This window comes from Electrophorus electricus, chromosome 10, assembly GCF_041902795.1.
Source record: "Electrophorus electricus isolate QZ-2024a chromosome 10, ASM4190279v1, whole genome shotgun sequence".
In the NCBI taxonomy this organism is placed as follows: domain Eukaryota; kingdom Metazoa; phylum Chordata; class Actinopteri; order Gymnotiformes; family Gymnotidae; genus Electrophorus; species Electrophorus electricus.
In genome coordinates, this window is record NC_137506.1 from 29395777 (window position 1) to 29415352 (window position 19576).

Genomic DNA, 19576 nt, shown 5'->3' on the forward strand with positions numbered 1-19576 from the left:
ATGATTTGCTGGTGATCTCCTGTCCAGATAAGAGGAGGACCTTTCAGACCGCCCGCCCAGCCGCCTGTTACAAATTACAACCTCCCAGCCATGGAAGAGACCCAGTTTCTATTAGGCGGGTGGGGGGGGTCTTTGGCCACAGACAGAGCGACCCCACAGCTGGGAAAGCTGGAGCACGAGGGCAAATACATGCAACAGTTCCAGTTGCCGTCGGCAGCCCGTTAGCGGCGTTAGCGGCGAGCGGTAAACGCCGGTTGACTTGGGTTTGTTTTGGTGACGTGTTCGCACAGGGTGGACAGAGTTATAGTCTACGTGGTGTTGTTTTATTTCTGTGCTCCTGACGCGTCACCTTAATCTTTTTTATAGCTTGACTGTCTGGGATTCTCCGTTCTGTTATATCTCAGATGAATCTCAGCAGGTCTTTTATTCCTAAAAGCTAAGTAGGTAATTGTGTTTTTGTAATTTCTAACATTTCCAGATATAAAAAGCCTACTACACGTGAATAAATAGGTTTGGAATACTTTGTAGATAAATCAAATCCCTTGTATTTAAAGTGGTTCTTTCTTTAAATGTAATTGAAAATAGATGTGCGCTTTTATATGTCCAGTACAGTTTGGTGTGAGCGATTGCAGCGCAGGCCTTCACCTAGACCTGGACGCTGCTGTGGAAAAGCTATTAGCACTGTTTCGCATGGCCTCAGCCCGACTATGGAGGGAAGGCCATTAAATAGCTGCTTTCATTTCCAGAGATCTCTGGCTGTGGACGGCGCAAGGCGCAGCTGGCGTTCAAACTGGAATCCCAGCTGTAGGGCGCTGCGGAGCCAAGCGGACGGTTAGCCGGTTTGCGCTCTCAGGGGTGGCGTTTTATGAAAGGTGAGAACAATTTAAGAATCAGTAGGTGCAAAAGAGGTCCCACAGGGAGAGAATTGGGGTCAGTGAAGATTTGGTCTCTGGTGGGTAAGCGCAGAGTAAACGAGGAGCACTCTGATCCTGGATCTGTAGTCATGCTCTGAGAGGCTTTTTGTTTCCCAACTCCCTCCTCCTACACAAAATAAATCTTTGATTTTTGATTTATTTTTTTTTAAAATTATGAATACCTGTCTAGTATTTATTGTATTTTTGTTGTAATTTGGATGAAGTGTATGGTAAGCCAGTGCATGCGTTAAAGACCCAAACAGGAAAGGAAATATCTGTTGTTTTCCTCTCTGTGTATTTTGTCTCTTTCTGCCTTGGTCCTGGGAACAGCAGCGTGTCGGATGGATAGATGGACAGGACTTCTCATGTGAAAAGCAATGAGTGTTTATGACTGACTGGGTAAACAGCCATGTTTTATTTTGGTGTTTATAAATTGGGAGTGCATGCATGAAAATGTGTGTGTGTGTGTGTGTGTGTGTAAACAGACCCTGCCCTGCAACTCTGTCCCACAGGGCCACACTGTGGTTAGCAGAATAAACTGTGGTCAGTGTTAATATGTTTCCTGTGTCTGACTGACATACCTGAGTTCACCCTAAAAATGTCACTCTGTTCTGCTGGTCCTCTCTCTCTCATGCTCTCTCTCGCTCGCGCTCTTCCCCCCCCCCCCCCCCCCGTCTCTCTGTCTGTCTTCGTCCACACATTCTTCTGGACATGTCCAGTGGTGGCCTTCCTGTCTGTAAATATGGGAGCTGTCTCTTGGGGCGCCCCCGTCTGGCTCGTGGAGACGCAAAGGTCTGCAGGGTTGGACACATCCAGCACTGAATTCCTTGCTGTTGTTTGGGCTCCATGTGACAGTCGTGACTAATGAGCCCCCTGCAGTCATGTGCCAGCCTGACTCTCCGCTTCCTCTCCCTGACGAGCTGCTGAGCTCAGGTGGACTTAACTGTGTGTGAGTGTGTGTGTGTGTGTGTGTGTGTGTAACCAGCATTTAAAACACATTCATTATTCCAACCCATGCTTGTGATTCCTTCAGATTGGCGTGCAAAGACAGTGCCAATGTCATCACTCTCTCACACACACACACACACACACACACACACACACACACACACATGCAAGCACACTCTGTAATAATGTCATCATTCTCCAACCCCTACATTTCCATTTCCCAGGGCATTTTTCACAGTGAGCTTGGTCTGTCAGCAGCTCTTGGGCCGGGCTGGCGGTGTGGGTCAGCACAGCCCTCGCAGGAACACAGAGCCCATTATGGGAGGAGAGCTGCACTGCTCAGGTTTTAGCCCCAAAATGAGTTCCATTCGCAGCACAGGCAGGGATGTAATACTCATATGGAGCAGTTTATGAGGATTAAAAGCTTTTATTTAGTCTACATGGCCAGTTCCGCACTCTGCCACTCTCATCTGCCTCGCTCTTCCACTGCCTCTCTCTCTCTCTTTCTCACACTCTCTCTCCTCCCCCTGCACATACCCACACACACTCTTTCTCTGTTTCTGGGGAGTTGGGGTTGTTCATGAATATGGAGTGGATAAACTTGATGGCACACTTGGTCACTATGCCATTGTCTGAGTGTTAACAGCGATGAGCTATTGCTGAACTCAATCCCTGTCCAGTAGATATCGGTACAGTCCCAGGATCTCCTAATCATCTCACACAAGCCACGAGACTTGGCTGAGCTTCTAGCAACAAGAACACACGATCCTTACATTGGTCCGAAAGCACCATGGTAACTCCAGGATCCTCTGTTGATGCTAAACGTGCATGCCTGCTGGTGGAAATAAACCCGACTAAACGTGCTAATGTCCCGAACCCACCCACTGCAGAATCTGTGATGTTTTTAAACTTGTGGGGACGCCGGGTGCTGGCTTTTCCATTCTTCAATACCATGAATCCATCATAACGATTTACATTTAATCAAAAGAGTGAAACATTTGCTGTAGGATTTGATAATCACAGGAGTGCAGGACAAGGACAATCTCGTGTGATGTGGCTTGCATCATATTTTAGAATGCCACTGGTGAATGTTCACTGTAAGGCCACTGGTGAATGACTAGTAAATTGATTAGTCAAATAGTGTTTTGGGAACATCTGAAAGCATCTGACAAATAGCGCGCAAAGTTAAAACAATTATCAGTTAAGAAACACTTTACGACTATACCGTTATATAGAGTGCAACAGATTATGTGCTCTGTATGTAAATGTAATCTAATGTTAAGTATGCACAGTTTATTGTGTAATGTAAAGTATCAACACACACAATATATTGTGTAGCTTCCCGTTGCGTTTAGAATGGTAACACGCATGGTGCTTCCAGTAGGACCGAAGCTTCTGGATAAATCTCAAGTTGTTAAATGTTCATTTGATGTTTTCATACAATTTTACTTTTTGCTGATGTCAACAGCTACTCGGACTCCAAGCCCTCATCATCAAACAAGCACAGAGATTCTCACAGTTGAGAATTACTACCAGTGAAATGTTCGTGTGCAGTGCTGTAACACACGTAGCGACCTGCCTGTTCCTGTAACACACTGGTGTATCGTGTGCAAGCCCATCAGTTCTGCTGTTTATTTCATTCTTTTCTTTGCACATATGTTTGTCTTTGTAACTCTGTAGCATGTGTAAGCATGCATGCTATCTGAGCTGTGTGTGTGTGTGTGTGTGTGTGTGTGTGTGAGTGAGAGAGAGTGTGTGGCTTTTCCATCTTTCTCTCTCCCAGAAGGGAAAGTTTCATGTTCTGTCTCTAACTCGTCCCTGTAGAGGGTCAATTGCAACCAGTTGGCTGCCAGTCTGGTCCAAAATAAACATTTGGAGAGAAGGGACTGTACAGGCAGGTACCTCGGGCCTCTGTGTTCTCCCCCTCCTTCTGCTTACACACACTCCTTCTGCTTACACACACACACACACTCGCTCACTCGCTCTCTCTCTCTCTGGCTTACTTACAAGCTTTTTCCTTTTAATAGATTTTTCTCTTTTATGTGAGTGGGACAAACATTCCCCCAAGGCTCTGTGTGTGTACACGTGTATGTATGCGTCTTACGAGGGTATGCAGCCTTCCGAGAGAGTATCAAAAGGCCTTAGCTTTTTTTTTTTTTTTGCTGTGATACACAGGTTCGGTCCCAAAGTCGCACTCTTCTATATCTCATTTTTACTTCCCTCCTCCGAACATCTTTCTCTCCCTTACGAACTCGTGCGGGGACGCGACCACGTGTAGAATGCGTGACGAGCTTGGCCGGCGCGTGCGCTGTGAAGGCTGTGGGATTTTGAACCTGATGGTAAGCGACTGGTTTAACCGGGGCAGGGGGACTGCCTGCGCGCCTTCATTTAGCCCCCATTAATCACGATGCCATTTCCTCGCGTGAGGCGGCCCGTGCGTCCGTGCGCCCCGCCAGCGCTTTAGCATAATGAGCTCGGGTGACTGGGGAGAGGTCTCCCTCTGCTCCCCTCCGCCACGGCTGCTGAACGCTACCGTGGCAGAACCGACAGGCACAAACGAAGGTACCAAACGTACCCCAGCGGTAGACTGATCCGACCTGACGCACAAAGTTAAAATATAAAAGAAGAAGATGAGGAAACTGCTTTATATCGAGAGGAAGCGGGAGTTTTAGAGGTGACTACCACTTCGTCGCGTACTCATCATGTCTAATTTTGACATGTGCCATTGTCCACTTAAATATTGACTGCAGTTAGTGTAAGCATGGGTGTGCGCGCATGTGTGCATAAGGGGCCTTGTCAGCGAAAGCGTCGCGAGCGTCTGTTGAAGTAAGCGAGAGTGAAAGCCGGTCGGAGGGGGCAGGCGCTCGTACAGGTGCTTATAATTTGCGACGCGTGATTAATCATTGTTGTGTTTGCGGGTGACGTTTTGTTTAATGGATCTGTCCATCTTCTCGTTGCCTATCCTGGACCAACAGTCCATGACATGCTAGGTGTTACTGAGAGGTTGCTGTGAGCACACACACATGCACTTAAAAAAAACCCCAAAACAAACATGCATTGGCATACACACCGAACAGAGATGGCTTACAAGGTCGACACGTGTGGTGAACGGAATGCTTGTCACATAGCCAATATACATATGTCTGTGTGTATCTGTGAGTGTGTGTGTCTGTGTGAGTGTGTGTGTGTCTGTGTGTATCTGTGAGCGTGTGTGTGTGGGGGGGGGGGTGCATACAGGTTGGTCAGTAAAGGCTGTAAATCAGAGGTTCCCTGATGGAACTCAGACAGACAGGAAGCTTATCTGTCCCGTGTGTGTCATTACAGCCAACCTCCCAGATCGCCACATATCCTGCTGCTCCCCTCATCTTCTGCACACACACACACACACACTCTCACACACACACACACTCACTCACTCACTCACTCACTCATCCCCACCTCCAGAGAGAGTAACAAACACACATGTTGAACATAAAGGGACCTAGACTGTCAAGAGTTCATTGTCCACATCTGTCCCAGTGAAAGAGACAAACGGCGATTCTTTCTCGCACGTCTACCCACTGCCCCCTGACCTTGTTTGAGCTGTCTGTTAAACATCACCACCATTACACCAACCATTCGTGTAGATGATTGGTAGTTGTTCTCTGCCCACCTCCCCGCCCCCTTTTATAATCAACTTTTCTTAGTCACATGCAACTCTTCGACTCTACAGTTGTCACAGCTGTCTGTCTCCGTCAGGAGGGAAAAATCTCCATTTTGCATAGCATGAAATACCCGTTTGCCCTAAAAGTAAGCATCCACATCTTCAGAGATGATGGAGACTTTCTGCGGCAGTGCTGTGAGCACACAAGGCCGCTCCCTCGTTCTCCTTCAAAGCTCACTATTTCAGGCTCCTGAGCAGAATGTTCAAGTGCTCTATCATATAATTATTTGTGTGTGTGTGTGTGTGTGTGTGTGTGTGTGTGTGTGTGTGTGTGGATTGGTTCGACCATTTGTTCCCTACAAGAAGCCCGCCTATGCACAGTGGCCCCCGAGCCTGCGCTGCCGTGTTGCCGAAATACCGCAGCCGTACGAACAATTTCACCCTGACAGTTCTGAACACTCCTCTCCATTCCTTTGACAAATTGCTGGATTAAAAAAAAAAAAAAAAAAGCCCAAGCCCCGAGCTTAATGGCCTGGACTGGAGCGCTGCCCACGCGAGGCTCCCGGCCTTCCAATTACAGACTTCTGGTGCTTGTTTTCATGTGTGATGCTGAATTTCATTAGTGGTTCCTCTTGAAGAACGGCTGTGGTGGTGGGCCCGTGGCTAGGCTGGAGGGTCCACTGAGCTGGCTCTCACTGTCCTGCCGCCAACGCTCCTCTTATGTGGGATATAACGTAAGCCGGGCGTAGGCGCAGAGGACGGAGAGGCAGACCGGCCTCGTTTTGGTCGGCCCGTCTCGTTTTGGACAGCCACAGAGGTCGCCGCCTTGTCTCGGCTGATGAAGCATAACGCACGGGCACGTCAGCAGGATGGTGCCCCCCCCCCCCGAGAACATCCTGAACTGAGCTTTGGTACTCATTGACAACGGAGTGATATTTCATTATACACGGCACTGGAGAACTAAACTTCCCTGTGTACAGATTTTGCTGCGCCCCTCTGCTTTTTCTTGCAGCTGTGCCTGGGTTGGCGGCTGCGTCGCTGTGTGGTCCCGGGCGCCGGGGTCTGTTCGAGTGCAGTTTTTTCCCAGGGTGCTCGGAGAGAAGCAGGCATGCTTTCACTGTACTACGTTCCTGTCCTGCTGTTCGTGATTTCTGCGATCACCAACGCTAAACGCGTGTGCCCTCCTGTACAGGAAGGCACAGGGCAGGGCCACGCTCCTGATTGCAAAATTACTGCATCGAACCACCGCTGCGTGTAACATAATAGCTGATCTCATCAGCTTTAAACCATCACCGTGCCGGCCCTACACTGCTTATATAATGCTGAGAGAGAGAGAGAGAGAGAGAGAGAGAGAGAGAGAGAGAAGGGGAGAGAGAGAGAGAGGGAGAGAGGGAGGGAGAAAGAGAGAGAGAGAGTGTGTTTAGAGAGGGGAGAGTTCTGCAAAATCCCACCGCTTTGAGGATGTGTGTGTGTGGCTGTGGGGGGTGCGATTAGCATGGTGGTGTGTGTGTGTGTGTGTGTGTGTGTGTATGTATGTGTGTGTGTGTGTGTGTGTATGTGTGTTCATGTTGCTCCGAGCAGCAGGGTGGTGAAACATGTTTCTTCTGTGTTTGGCCAGTGCTGGCTGAATGCGTTTACACTTCAGTAATGGCTTCCTGCTTCAGCCTCTCACGCTAAAAGGGGGGGGGGGATTACAGCCCAAAGTACTTTCACCCTGGTCCCAGACACACACAACCCAACACACACACCACACACTACTCGATCCCTCTACACCCCAGTACCGCTCACATCCAAACACCTACATTTCCTGAACTGCAGGACTGAGGACATGCGCACACATGCAAACCCGAGGAAGAGCGCGTGTGTGTGTGTGAGTGAGTGTAAGTGCATGCTTGCCTGCAATGCTTGCGTTTTCCTCTCCTGGTCCCCAGAGAAACAGCAGATTGTATCGCTGGCTAAGAATGTCCGCTGTTCTTCTCCGTCGTCCTCATCTGCATATCCACCTTGCAGGCAGAGTGCTCAGCTCAGCTCAGCTTCCTTTCCCGTGTCCTCTCGCGCAGCTGCCTTCTTCCTCTGCGCTCAATGTGCGCTCTCCAGAGATAGCAGAGATGAGTGTCCTCCACCCTGCCTGCTTCCATCCCCGGGGGCCTCGGGGGGCCCTGCACTTGTCCAAAGAGGCATGGAGGTGTTAACAAGGAATTAAATTACTGCCCCACAAAAGTTATATTATTGCTGTTCCTGGCCCTTAATTGTCTTCATTATCAGCTTTTATGGACTATTGGCGAGCCTTTCGGAAGCGCCGGACAGATCTGTTGCTGCCTTTGGCCTGGTCAAGTGGAGCTGAATGGAACCCTGTGAGAGGGCAAATATTGGATGTGATTCTGCTGTTTTCTCTTTATCCCACCCGATGATAAATATATGCGCGGTCACACTTGGTGGTTCTTTTTGTGAGAGACTCGGGAGTGTTTATTTTCTTTGTAAATTGGCTTGTTGTGGAGGGTTAATATTTTGGGCCGGTAGCGCTTCTCGCTGAGGAATACGGTAAGTGCATGAGGGGGAAATGTGCAGTGTTTTAGTGTTGTTGAAGAAAAACAAACACGACTGTTCTCTTCTCTCTCGCATTCCTTGGCAAGTCTGACTCCCCGGTATAACCTGTCCTCCAGTGTGCATGCACATACATGCACATGTGTGTGCGCGCGCACGCACGCGCACAGAATACACAGCGTAGTTTGTCATCGAGGCTATTAGATGAAGACCTGTTGAAAGGTCAGTTGTCATTCCTTGGTAAATGTGAATTGGTTTAATTTCTGCCACTCCCATTGTGTGTGTGTGTGTGTGTGTGTGTGTGTGTGTGTGTGTGTGTGTGTGTGTGTGTGTGTGTGTGTGTGTGTGTGCACTTCTGCCTCTTTGCTTTCTCTATGTGCCTCTCTACTGTCCACTAGGTGACAGTAATGACACAGCTCATCTTCTGGAATGATTTGTAGTGAGAAATGGCCGACTCACGTACACTTTACACGCATGCACAACACTGAACAAGAGGTACAATATAAAGCTTTATTTTCATCTGTTCTTCTAATGTTCAAATGATCGCTTTGAATGGACCTTCCTTAACTTTACTGAATAAACGAAAAATGCATCATTTTCTGATTTAACACCGTCAAGACCACGTTTGAACACTAACTGCGTCTAAGGCCGATGTCGGCATTTATTTAAAAACCCAGGACTAGCTCATGATCTCAGCCGCAATCCCCTTACACGTGCTCAGCGCGAACAGGTTGCCACGTCACAGATCTGCTTTAATCTGTGTGAGGCATTTAACGCACGTCGCACTCCTCAGGCTTCAGACAGATGAAGGCACGAGCTGGCCAGACTGGGCCCTTCACTGCCCCACGCGGGGCCCTCCTGTAGGAAGAGACGCATCGGTGGTCGGCGCTCATGGCCACCTCCAGCTGCGGCAGCGGGAGCAGCTACCAGTGATGGCTCTACGTCGCGCGGCCTTATCTCGCCTTTCGAGGTTTTCCGTGGGGAGGGCCGGACAACAGATGCCGTTCGGCCTTCAAGCCATGCCGAGATCCTAAAAAGGCACGTTTCTGCCTCCGCCAGGATCTCTGGCTCGGAAAATTCCCCGTCCGTATGGCAGGAGGGGCAGTAGCTCCATCGCGCCGTCTACTTGGTGTTTAACACACGAACCCAAATCTAAAGTAGAAGGGCCTTAAATGCATTAGTAGTGTTTTTTTTCTCCTCTTCAAATGCACTGAATTCCTTTTGCGGCTGCTGCTTCTCAGTTTCCAGTGTATTTCTTTATTTTTCTCAATAATGTTGTGCTCATGAAAGAACTCAGATCTGAATACTTAAAAAGCAGATTTCGCTGTGGTTGTATAAAAATGCTTGTTGATTTGCCTTCCAGCTCTGCTCAGGCACTGATTTGTCTCTCCTTCCGCTCACACTCCACTACCGTTGTCTGTCATTAAGGACAGGTGACTTCTGCAGGGGTCACGGCTCAGTTTGGTTGGTTTCCTGGAAATGAATATGCGTAGAAAAAGGGCATAGTGTTGTTAAACTCAGTTACACCAGGATTTGCGTACTCGGCTCTCCCCTTTCTGGTACTTCACCCATTCGGCCACATCCTGGTTAAGTTTTGGCCCTTCAGATATTTTGATGAAAACCTGGACCACTGTGACCAGTTAGTGGTTCTGCTTTAGGTTTTGATGGGGAATGGCGTAAAAAAAAAAAAAAATCTCACTTCCTGTGGCGCTTCAGTGCATGCCAAGCGTGCTTGACTAACAAGGTAGACAATTCCCTCAGTTGTTCTTTGTAAAATGAAAATGCAGCCATCAGTAATAATAATATCAACAGTAATAAAATGAAAACAATTGTTTTATGTTTTGTTGAATAAATGTTGTAAACAATGATCCAATATTTTCAGTCCACTTTATAAAACGTAAGAACACGCCTCACGACCCCTATCCCTCTGCTCAGTGGGATGACCCGTTCCTGTGTAGTCGTGCCGTCTGTTTTCGAGCGTCAGTCGGAGGACGAATGACACACAAACATAAACTTCAAGTTTTGATGACGAGAATCGGCGTGTAGCTGGAGCACGGCGGCTGGGCGGCCGGTTCAGTGTCGACGCTTCTAACGCACGGCCGAGAAAAGCCATCTGTGCCACTGACGTGTTCTAGGTGAAAGGGAGCCAGAACCCCCTTTGCAGTATGGCAACCCAGAGGATGTGTCAGCTTTAATCTAACTGCGCTCGTATCATCAAATAAAGCATTAGTCTGGTTTGTGGTTTCATATTTTTAGGGTAATTTTCTCATTGTGAAATAAACACAGCCTCGCTGTGTGTTCGGAAGACGTATGTGAGTATTGGCATGTTACTCCCAACTGATGGTTTTTAAAAGACAACCCGAACGATTTTGTTTGCTTGAACAAATTAGGTTGAAATGTTGAAAAATGGGTGGAATTTTCATTTCAGGTCAAGTAAACAAGAGAATGGATGTGTTAAAGTAAGCAAGGGCTATTCAAATACTCCAGCTACACTTTAGAATGTTTTGGCATACAATACCAGTAGCTTGTACTCATATGTTTGAACAGCAAGGCAAGCAAGGAAAATGTTATTTTCTTTCTTTCTTGTGTTGTTTTTTTTTTAATTGGAAGATTTAGTGCCCTGGCGTCACAGCCAAAGCCTTTCAGATGCACCTTGATCTGAGATCAGTGTACTTCTAGGTAAGGGAGGCTAGTAAATAGATCTGTTCCAGTTTCGCTCCATTTACATTCCCTTTTGTCTCCCTTCCCTACATGACCGGGAGCAAGCGGTAGAAGCCCCGGCAGTGGAGCTGCCCTGGGGAAAGCCTGCTTGTTTACAGATGCCACGCCGGCTAGGACTGACTCCTGCCATAAAACCCCCACGCCTCTGCAGCAGATATCGTTAGCTTTGTAAGCACCCTCAGAAGTTTGTCAGAGCTCAACTGCTTGGGATTGTGTTCTGCCCAGCTGACGAGATGACGAATGGTTAGTTGGGCTTTAAAACACGTGCTCCTTTGCTTCCTCCCCTCTGATCTGAGCTTTTTAATGGCTCGCCATTTCTCTCTTCTCTCTTTGTCCATCGCCCACAAGTCCTCGAGAAACCCCATCCGGCACGAAGTTTGGTGCGAAAGTGTGAATAACTCCTTGTTCGTTCGTTGGAACTGGGCACCACTCATCTCCACCGTCCTCCTCGAATCTCTCTCATTCACCTGACGCTAGTAATGGGTTTCAGCTTTCGTCATATCCTGTGCTTTTTATGATGTATCATTTTCTATATACTTTTCCATATAATCCCATTAGTTTTTTTTTGTTTTTTTTCTCTAAACTCCTACAGTAGTTAAGAAGAGCGATTGGCTCTTCTCTGCTTGCCCAATCAGCACTAAGCAGAGGTGCAAATCACTGCTCCTAATGGCTGCCTTTCCTCTGCCAGAGCCTTTAACTGTCCATTAACATCCCTGGTAGTATGGGCACTTTCCTTATGAAATGCCTTTTCCCTCAAATTAACTTTATTTATGCCTTTAACAGATCGGACTGGTACCCCTTCGTTTCCAGTTGCAGTTTAGCAGGGTTAGATCCAAATATTTGATTTGACTGTATGCTGTAAGGGAACGTTTGTCTATGATTCATTATAATGTTGTTTAAAGTAATATGTCAGTTGCCCGTGTTCTGCTAGACATGTCCACACACACATTTGTTGAATTTGTTCTTGGCATTCACTTGTAACGGACCTTAGTCAAATATGTGTTTTAGGAATGACAGTGGCCAACCTTGTAACTATTACCCTGATGTTCTCCTGTTCAGCATCTTCAACCAGGTCATGTAGTTCACATCGATGTGTTTAGATCCTAAACTGATGCTCCTAAAGATCAAATCGTCTGAGTGCGTTTCAGATAAAGTGCGTTGCTGTCGCCGTGTTCGCTCTTCACTCTTCTAGTTCTCGCGATATTTATTTAGATTCCTTTTTCCCACCACTTGCCAGTGGTAGAACCTGATGCCTGTGTCAGTCCCTGGGTTCTTGATGGCTAATCAGATTAACGTTGTTACACGGGGTGACACGCGGCACAGCGCGGCCACATTGCCTGGTTGTTTAGCATTCCTATGCTGGTGCATTTCGAGAAGGCGCGTTTATGACGGTGAGCGCAGAGGTGTCAAGGGAGGATGAGGGTTTGCATAACCAGCTACCGGTTTGCCCAGGACCCACGCCAAGTCTCTGCGCCACCGCCAACAAGAATGACTGATGTGCACCACCCAGATCACCTGCTCAGCGTGCGACTGCCGCGGAGAGTATCCGGAAGTCGCTGCATGCGAGACACCGTCGGGAAACGTCGTCTCCCCTTCTGGAAAAGGTGCGGGCTGACTGAACGTTGGGAACGACGCTTGCACTGAGCTTGCTGCTGTCAGCGTCTCATCGGTGGCACGGAGACATTTTTGATAAGCATTTTGGGCAGATGCCGCCGCTGCCTGTTCGCTGGGTTCAGTGAGGAACAGGTTACAGGCAAGTTTAGCATGTTTGTTCTGTCGGGCCGCAGGCTATACCAGGCCACGCTCCAACTTAAGCGTTGGAGAAGGTGAGAAGCAACCAATTACCAATTGTCTCCCATCACTCAGACATGTAGCTGTCACAAAGAACAAGTTTTGTGTTACTTTTTTTTTTTTTTTTTTTTTTTTTTTTTGGGTTGTTTCTTAATGCGCAGGCCCACATTTCCTGCACAGTTTAAAAGAGCTTAAGCGTGACTATGACCCGAGGTGCTGGGTGGCTCACTGCAGCAACAGCAGCAGCTGCGCTGATAATAGCCGTGGCAGTGGCAGTTAGTCTCAATTAGTACTGTGAAAGCATTTATGGAGCCTCTCCTCAATCGGCAAAATCATGTGCAAATTGCCCCCCTCCCCTCGCCCACACCCCTCCCCTCGCCCCCAGCCCGATGTCTTTAACCTTTCCTGTAAGGCTTCGAGGGAAATTTGCGTGTTCAGTCTCTGTCTCTGTGTGATTGATGGCACCTGTGCGTGTTGTGCAATCACTTACTGTCTTTGTGCTATTTTCCTTTTCTCGCCAGTGCGTGGGAGTGGGGGCCCAGTTCTTGCCCAAGCCAAAACTAACTGCAGATAGCAATCTCATTGTGGTGATGTATGAACTCCTCCTAGATATGTTATCACAAATGGAGGAATGCAAACTGAGGACGAACTGCGGCAGAAGGGGGGGGGCTTTTTTCTTTTTTTTTTTCTTCTAGGAATGGACCACCCCCCCCCCCCACCACCACCACCAGTTCCATTTCTAGCCATAACTTTGAGGGGAGGCACAAGATGGACCTGACCTGACTTGAAATTGGTTTTTAACCGTATATCTATGAGGGATACCTCAGTGGGCCTCAGAGTTCCATAATCACCCCTGTGGGCATCCTCCCACATTTCCTTGTCCCGATCCAGCGATTTAGTATTCCTGGTTGCAAATGTTTCTCTCCTGGCAACAATGACTCTCCATGTGTTGCTCCGTGTCCTCTGCGTTGAGGCTGAGCCTCATCCTCCAGCAGGAACTTTCACGGCATATAAGTGGCATGTTGGGCAGCAGGCCTACGACGAACAGGCTTCCTAAACACGGCTTCGCTGTTCACATTCTTCCATGTCTTCGTATGTGGAATTTCTTGAATGACACACTGTCTGACTGGTGCGCTCTGAGTTGTCGCAGCACGTGAATGTATGTAATAGATAAGAGTCCACAAGAAAAGTGTGTGTGTGTGTGTGTGTGTGTGTGTGTGTGTGTGTGTGTGTGTGTGTGTGTGTGTGTGTGTGCACCTCCGTGTTAGTCTCTGCAACGCCTGCAGATGACAGGAACTGTCAAAGCCATTGTGTTTTAGAGACAAAAGATAAAGCCAAATAATGGAGCCCCAGTAATATTTCATCCACTCATGCGTAACGAAGCCTGGAGCAGCTGCCAGAAGGCCAGCTGTAGCTCGGCCATGACTCTGTTGCTGCATGCCTGCTCCAGAGCAGCGGGGAGCACGCGTCTCTTCAATCCTTCAGTCAAATGCCACAGTGCTGATTCCTCCTCCCAGGCAGGAAAAGGTGGGCCACTCCAGTGAAGTGCTATATGAAGTGTGTATGCTCTGTTGCTGAGCACTCTCATTAAACGGTAGTGTGTGTTGACAGAGCAAGAAATCTCTCGATGGCACAGCAAGCTTAGTGGGTGAGCCCTCAGAAAGTCTGAAGTCGGGGAGCAATCAGAATATTCCGGAATACGCCATTTCCACTGACCACCTGAGTATTTTACAGTCCAAGTCGATGCCACGATAAAAGGCTTTTTAAAGCTGGACTGTGGAATAGAAGTACTCTCATGTTTTTTGCCAAGTAGCACTAGTTCTCCTGATATCAAAAATACAAAACACAGAAAAATGTGATATGCCTTTGTATGCCTAGTGCAGGGAGGTGACTGTGTTCTATTCCGACTATACTGAAAACCGAATCCAGTCACTAATACAGTAATTAATCCACATTCATTTGGAGTCAAATATAATTTGGATTTGACATTGAACAGTCAAGGGCCACTGTGCATGCTCACATTATTTGCATAGTATAGGGGTTTTTATAACATTTATTGTTTTTTATAATATTTATTCCACAATATATACATCACTAAACACGTTTGTATCCACCCTTAAAGAACGCTTGTTAACACAGTAGATTACTGGCATCCAATCTTTTGTTGCGCGCATGCTCCGAAATGAATATTCCATTCACATTTTTTTCAAAAGAAGGAGCAAATGTGAGTGTTGTACTCACAATTAGAACCCTGTGATGTGTAAATTATGGACCCTAGAAACCAAGCATTAATATTTCATATGCTTCATAAGGTCATGGGCAAACTACTGAAATTGCTTTGCTTGGATACAACAAGCAATATCCATACGTATGCAAGTACTGGACTGTGCCATTAATAGTAGTTATAGTGTCATGGCTGAATCGCGGCCTGATTAATATGTCTGATCGGTGATTTTTTTTTTTTTGGACACTGATCACACATTCACTCTACAGAAGGTGTGTTCAGCTAGCCCAGCATTCGGGTTGCCAGGTGTGATGAGCGCGGTGGGCTCGTCTGGCAGCTGCGCCACGCGCGCCACCCCTCGCTGACGAAGGCGGCCTCACTGATGCACACTGGAGCTTTGACCCTCGCAGAGATGTGACGCACCATATCGCCCTTCTTGAAGTGATCACACAGAGGAAATCTTTTTTTTTTCTCTTGGCCTAACCCCCCGTTGACAGACCCATCCCCCCGGCCCATTTAAATCCCGTCCATGTGGAACGCAGTAAAATGGCCGTGGTTTATCCCTGCCTGTTTTCACCTTGTTTGTGCGTTTACCCCGTTTGCAAGGGGGACGATAACTCCTGGCCCGATGCTTCAGAGGGGCAGGTTTTCCCCTAAGATGGAGTTCATTAGGCCCAAGTGAGTGACGGGCTGGCGCGGCCTCTCTCTGCTCCTGCACTTTAATCCGCCACCCCGCTCAGGCCCTCTCGACCAGGGCCGGGAGAGGTTCCAGCGCCACGCCAACAAGCCTGCACGCTTGCTCACCGAGCTAATCGCTGCTCAGACTGGCAGAATCTTCCCACGCGCACACCGTGTTGCCAAGGCCTGAATATTTCTCATGTGCACTCACCTGGCTGATGCTGGTGATGGCAGAAATCTCTCTTGGTTCTCAAGAGCCTCGGAAAGCAACTCTTGCTTCTGGATGGGTTCACTTAGAGCCCGTGTTAAGTGTTCTAAGTGACACCGTTGCCATGATCTGTCTCCCACATCCCCCTGCCCCTGCCTCATTTCCATTTTGTTAACTGTTAACTTTTGTATGGTTAAAGAGTGGTGTAGGAGAGTTGGAGGAGGGGGAAGCACAGATCTTCCCGCGATTTTGGCGCCAGGATGGCTTTCCCAGGCCTTAGCTGCTTTTTGCATCTCTGCTTCTTTATTGGATGGATGGAGCATGTTAATGGAACACATTTTTCTTTTGAGAATGCCACACTACACTTGTTCCCCTGAGGTGTCCTGGTAGCCATGATTAGTCGATGATGAACCTTACTGCAATGTTTACCCCTGGGAGACAAAGGGATCCACGTTCGGTTGTGCTTTTTTGGTGTTTAATTCCCATTGGCATCTGAAAAGATGAGAATTAGCTACTGTGCTTAATTCTCTTTTACTGCTGGTCATGTTTGTTTGGGAATATGCCATTTCTGTTCAAATCTTTTGATGATTCTTGTCAGGAGATTTACTGTGATTCTACATTTGATACTTTTGTGTGAACCTCTGGCTCACAAGTGCCAGTATAAGCTAGCAGTGCCCAGATTAGGGCAGAGTCGTGAACTGTAATTCTTCTCTGGTATTTCTCCTGATAATTACTTTCCTGGAAAAACCCCAAGGAGACAGTGTCTTGTTTATAGACAATATATTTAATGGAGAAAATTAGAATGAGGGCCATATTCCTGAACAGCTGTGTACACACGGAGGAATCTGCAAAGTGGCAGTGAGAATCGAGGGTTAGCAGCTTGACTGAGAAAGCGTGCCTCTGTTCCCCAGCCTCACTCGGACTCTTAACTAGTTGGGGGGGGGTCGCACTTATTTACATCCTCTGTTTGAACGGTCATACCTTTGTCGGTATGTTGGTCTTGCTACGAGCATCTCTCAAGCGATCCAAAATAAAAGCCTTCGCCATTTTCTTGCAGCCATGCAGTGCATGTGGTGCCAGCAATTCAAAATGACTAATACCTATTTACACAGCAAGTATCCAACACAGATAGAGTTTCAGCAATTGTTCGCTCTTCACTCAATGGAACCTGAGCTGCATGGCAACCGCTGAGTATGTTTGATGTCCTCAAATGCCATCAGCTGATTTTTTTTTTTTTCAGTTTGGGTTTGAGCAGAAAATCCCGCTGCTAACGTGAGCAGTCTTCGATAAAGACAACTGACCCACACCACAGGAGGCCATGCGTGCCAATATAACTGTGAGTCACAGGTCAGGTGGCATCGAGTCAAGCGTAACGTCTTGCTGCAACTGAAGCCTTTCTGTCTGCAGTTTGCCAGCAGTTGGCCTCACATGGATAAACCTGCTCGGTCTTGCTGGGACCTCTTTATGCTCTTTATGGTCCACATATTCTTTATCCCTTCAGCGCTTCCTTTCTTGATCGAGAATCATCCACTCTGGTCCGCCACTCTGGTCCGCCGGGTGGTTTGCTATTGCCCTGACATGCGTTGCTTTTTAACACTTGGCTTTGACACATGTAGTGTTGCAGCTGTGTCCGTGATTGATTGATTGATTGATTGATTCTGGTTTTGCCGTCTCCCTGGTATCGGCCTGTCCCTGGTCCTTGTACTGAGCGATAAGAACAATAGGCCCCCAGGTGCTCTTTTGAAATTTACGAAAGATAGCGACTCCTATATAGTTGACCCAATATAGATTGATTAAAAAAATAAGTAAGGACCCCCCCCCCCCCCCCCCCGGTCTCTGTCCAATCACTTGCATCCTACTCCCTATGTGCTAATTTTTTAAATTATCGATACACCAAAGTGAAGAAAATGCACAACGGTAATTGAATTGCACCGAGGTTAGGCCGTCGCTGCACAGCATCGAGGCCATTTTGTGCCGAGGGCCCCATCACACACACACACAAGTCGCAGTGGCGTAGCATGCAGGAAGAACAGGACGTGAGCGTTGAAGGCAGTGACCTGGCCGCGCGGCTCCTGTCGGACGTGAGGTTGGGTGGCTCGTATGCAGGAATTTCTGAGGGAAAACCCCCACATTGCCTTGTGGCAGGCAAACACACGTTCCGACACGCGAGCACATGGTTTGCCAACATCTGTGACTCTTTATTCATATTTACAAATGTATGGATCATGGTATATAATTCCTCCTGTTTTTTTATGTGGTGAAATATTTGCGGATTATATTTTTAAACCACTGGGTTTTTTTTCCCTTTTGGCAAGTTTCAGCTGTAGTTCATCCAAGATCTGCATTTTTCATAAATGTTGCAGTTTAGTATGATTTGAAGACCAGAAAAATGTATAAACACAGTATATTATGCTGCTATTTTTAAACACAACCAAGTGATGGCTTTTGTTGTACATAAAGGTGATTTGTGGAACTGAAACGATTCACGTGTTTCAAGTGTTACTTGTTTTCTCTGCAGGTCTGGTGGAGATTTGCCTGATGCACCCGCTGGATGTAGTGAAGACCAGGTAAACCAAAGCGCAAACGGACTTCCCTAGATAAATCCTGCCATCAGTCCTGTGTGGACGCTAGCCAGCCCTGTACAGGGCCAGTCGCAATTAGTGCTCATGCCGCTGCTTTTTTTGTGTCTCTGCTGTGCGTCCCTGGGGTGGGCAGTCCAGCCTTCTCCGCACTGGGCACCGGTGCCAGGAGTCTTCATCACTTTGTGGACGATGAAACGCATCATTTAACGATTCGCACAGAATGCTTAAAACGCTAGCCTTATTATAACTCGTTATACCATCCAGTAACCTACATAAGTCTGAGAGGATCGTTGAAGGGCTGTGATGGATGCGTGGCAGAGGCTTCGACCGGTCTCTCTCCCCTCCCGGTGTCACATGGGGGTGGTGGGCGGAATTGGTAGTCCAGGGTGATCAGGCCGCTCAACCCACAGAGACTCGGTGGGTAGTAAATAGCTCGTGGGCCGCTCCTAAAGCTTTACAGCTTCTCCACAGCCCGCCAAGACCCCGGCTCTCCCGCTAATGCACACACGCGCACATTGACACATTCTTTAACAAGCCCACCTGCGCACACAAACGCGCGTGCACACGCAACATCCTCACACATCTGCATACACACACACGCATGCAACCACACAGCCACAATAACATATATGCATGTTTTACCTCTTGGCATTTTTCAGTAAATCAATTTTAATTTGAGACCTAAAAAGCAAGAGATTTGTTTTGCCATTGAATGTCTTGAACCCAAGACAGAAGGAGGTGTAACCAGACAGAGCACCCTGGCTTGGGCAAAAGGATCCCTGATTCCCCATAGTTCTGCTGGGTGATTTAGGGCCGTGTTTGCTGACGGCATGGCCTTTATTACAGGTAAGGCCACAGCTAGGCGGCTTTCTCGTCACAGGGTCAGGGTTAAAAGTGCACACTATATTTTCTTTGTAACGGACTTCCTCAAAAAGTGGGAAAAGCCCCATTAAAACTTGGCAGCTTTATTTACTTGTGTTGTGTGTGATGGAGACATGTGTGGCAACTTACTAAGTTCACGTGCGTGCGTGCATGCATTAGTGTGTGTGTGTAGTGTGTGTATAGTGTGTGTATGGCACCCCCACCCCCCACCACCAGCTCCTTCTTTCATGCTAGCAGGCTAATTGGGAGTGTGAGTAGAGTTGAAATCTATTAGGGAAGAGAGCTGGAGCCGGAGTCGCGGAGGGAGCCGGAGCCGCGGTGGGAGCTGTTCTCGGCGCTCCTCCTCTCCCATGCTAGCTGCATGACTGGCTCTTATTAGTACCTGGCTGCTGCTTTAATGTCCACTGCTCCAAATTGGATAGCCCCCCCCCCCCACTTCTT

The 19576-nt window shown here is 47.8% G+C and overlaps 1 protein-coding gene across 4 annotated transcripts in view; it reads left to right on the forward strand.

Annotated features, from left to right (window-relative positions):
• The window catches only part of slc25a21 (solute carrier family 25 member 21), an 80036-nt gene that overhangs the window by 30203 nt on the left and 30257 nt on the right, over window positions 1-19576 (forward strand). For 2 of the 4 annotated variants that reach the window (XM_035532793.2, XM_081721277.1), the window contains one exon: window positions 18190-18238. In XM_035532793.2, coding sequence (XP_035388686.2) covers window positions 18190-18238 — 49 coding nt within the window. Of the gene's footprint in view, window positions 1-746; window positions 873-12112; window positions 12375-18189; window positions 18239-19576 lie in introns of those variants that run through there. The other 2 variants (XM_081721276.1, XM_081721275.1) reach the window with 2 other exon arrangements.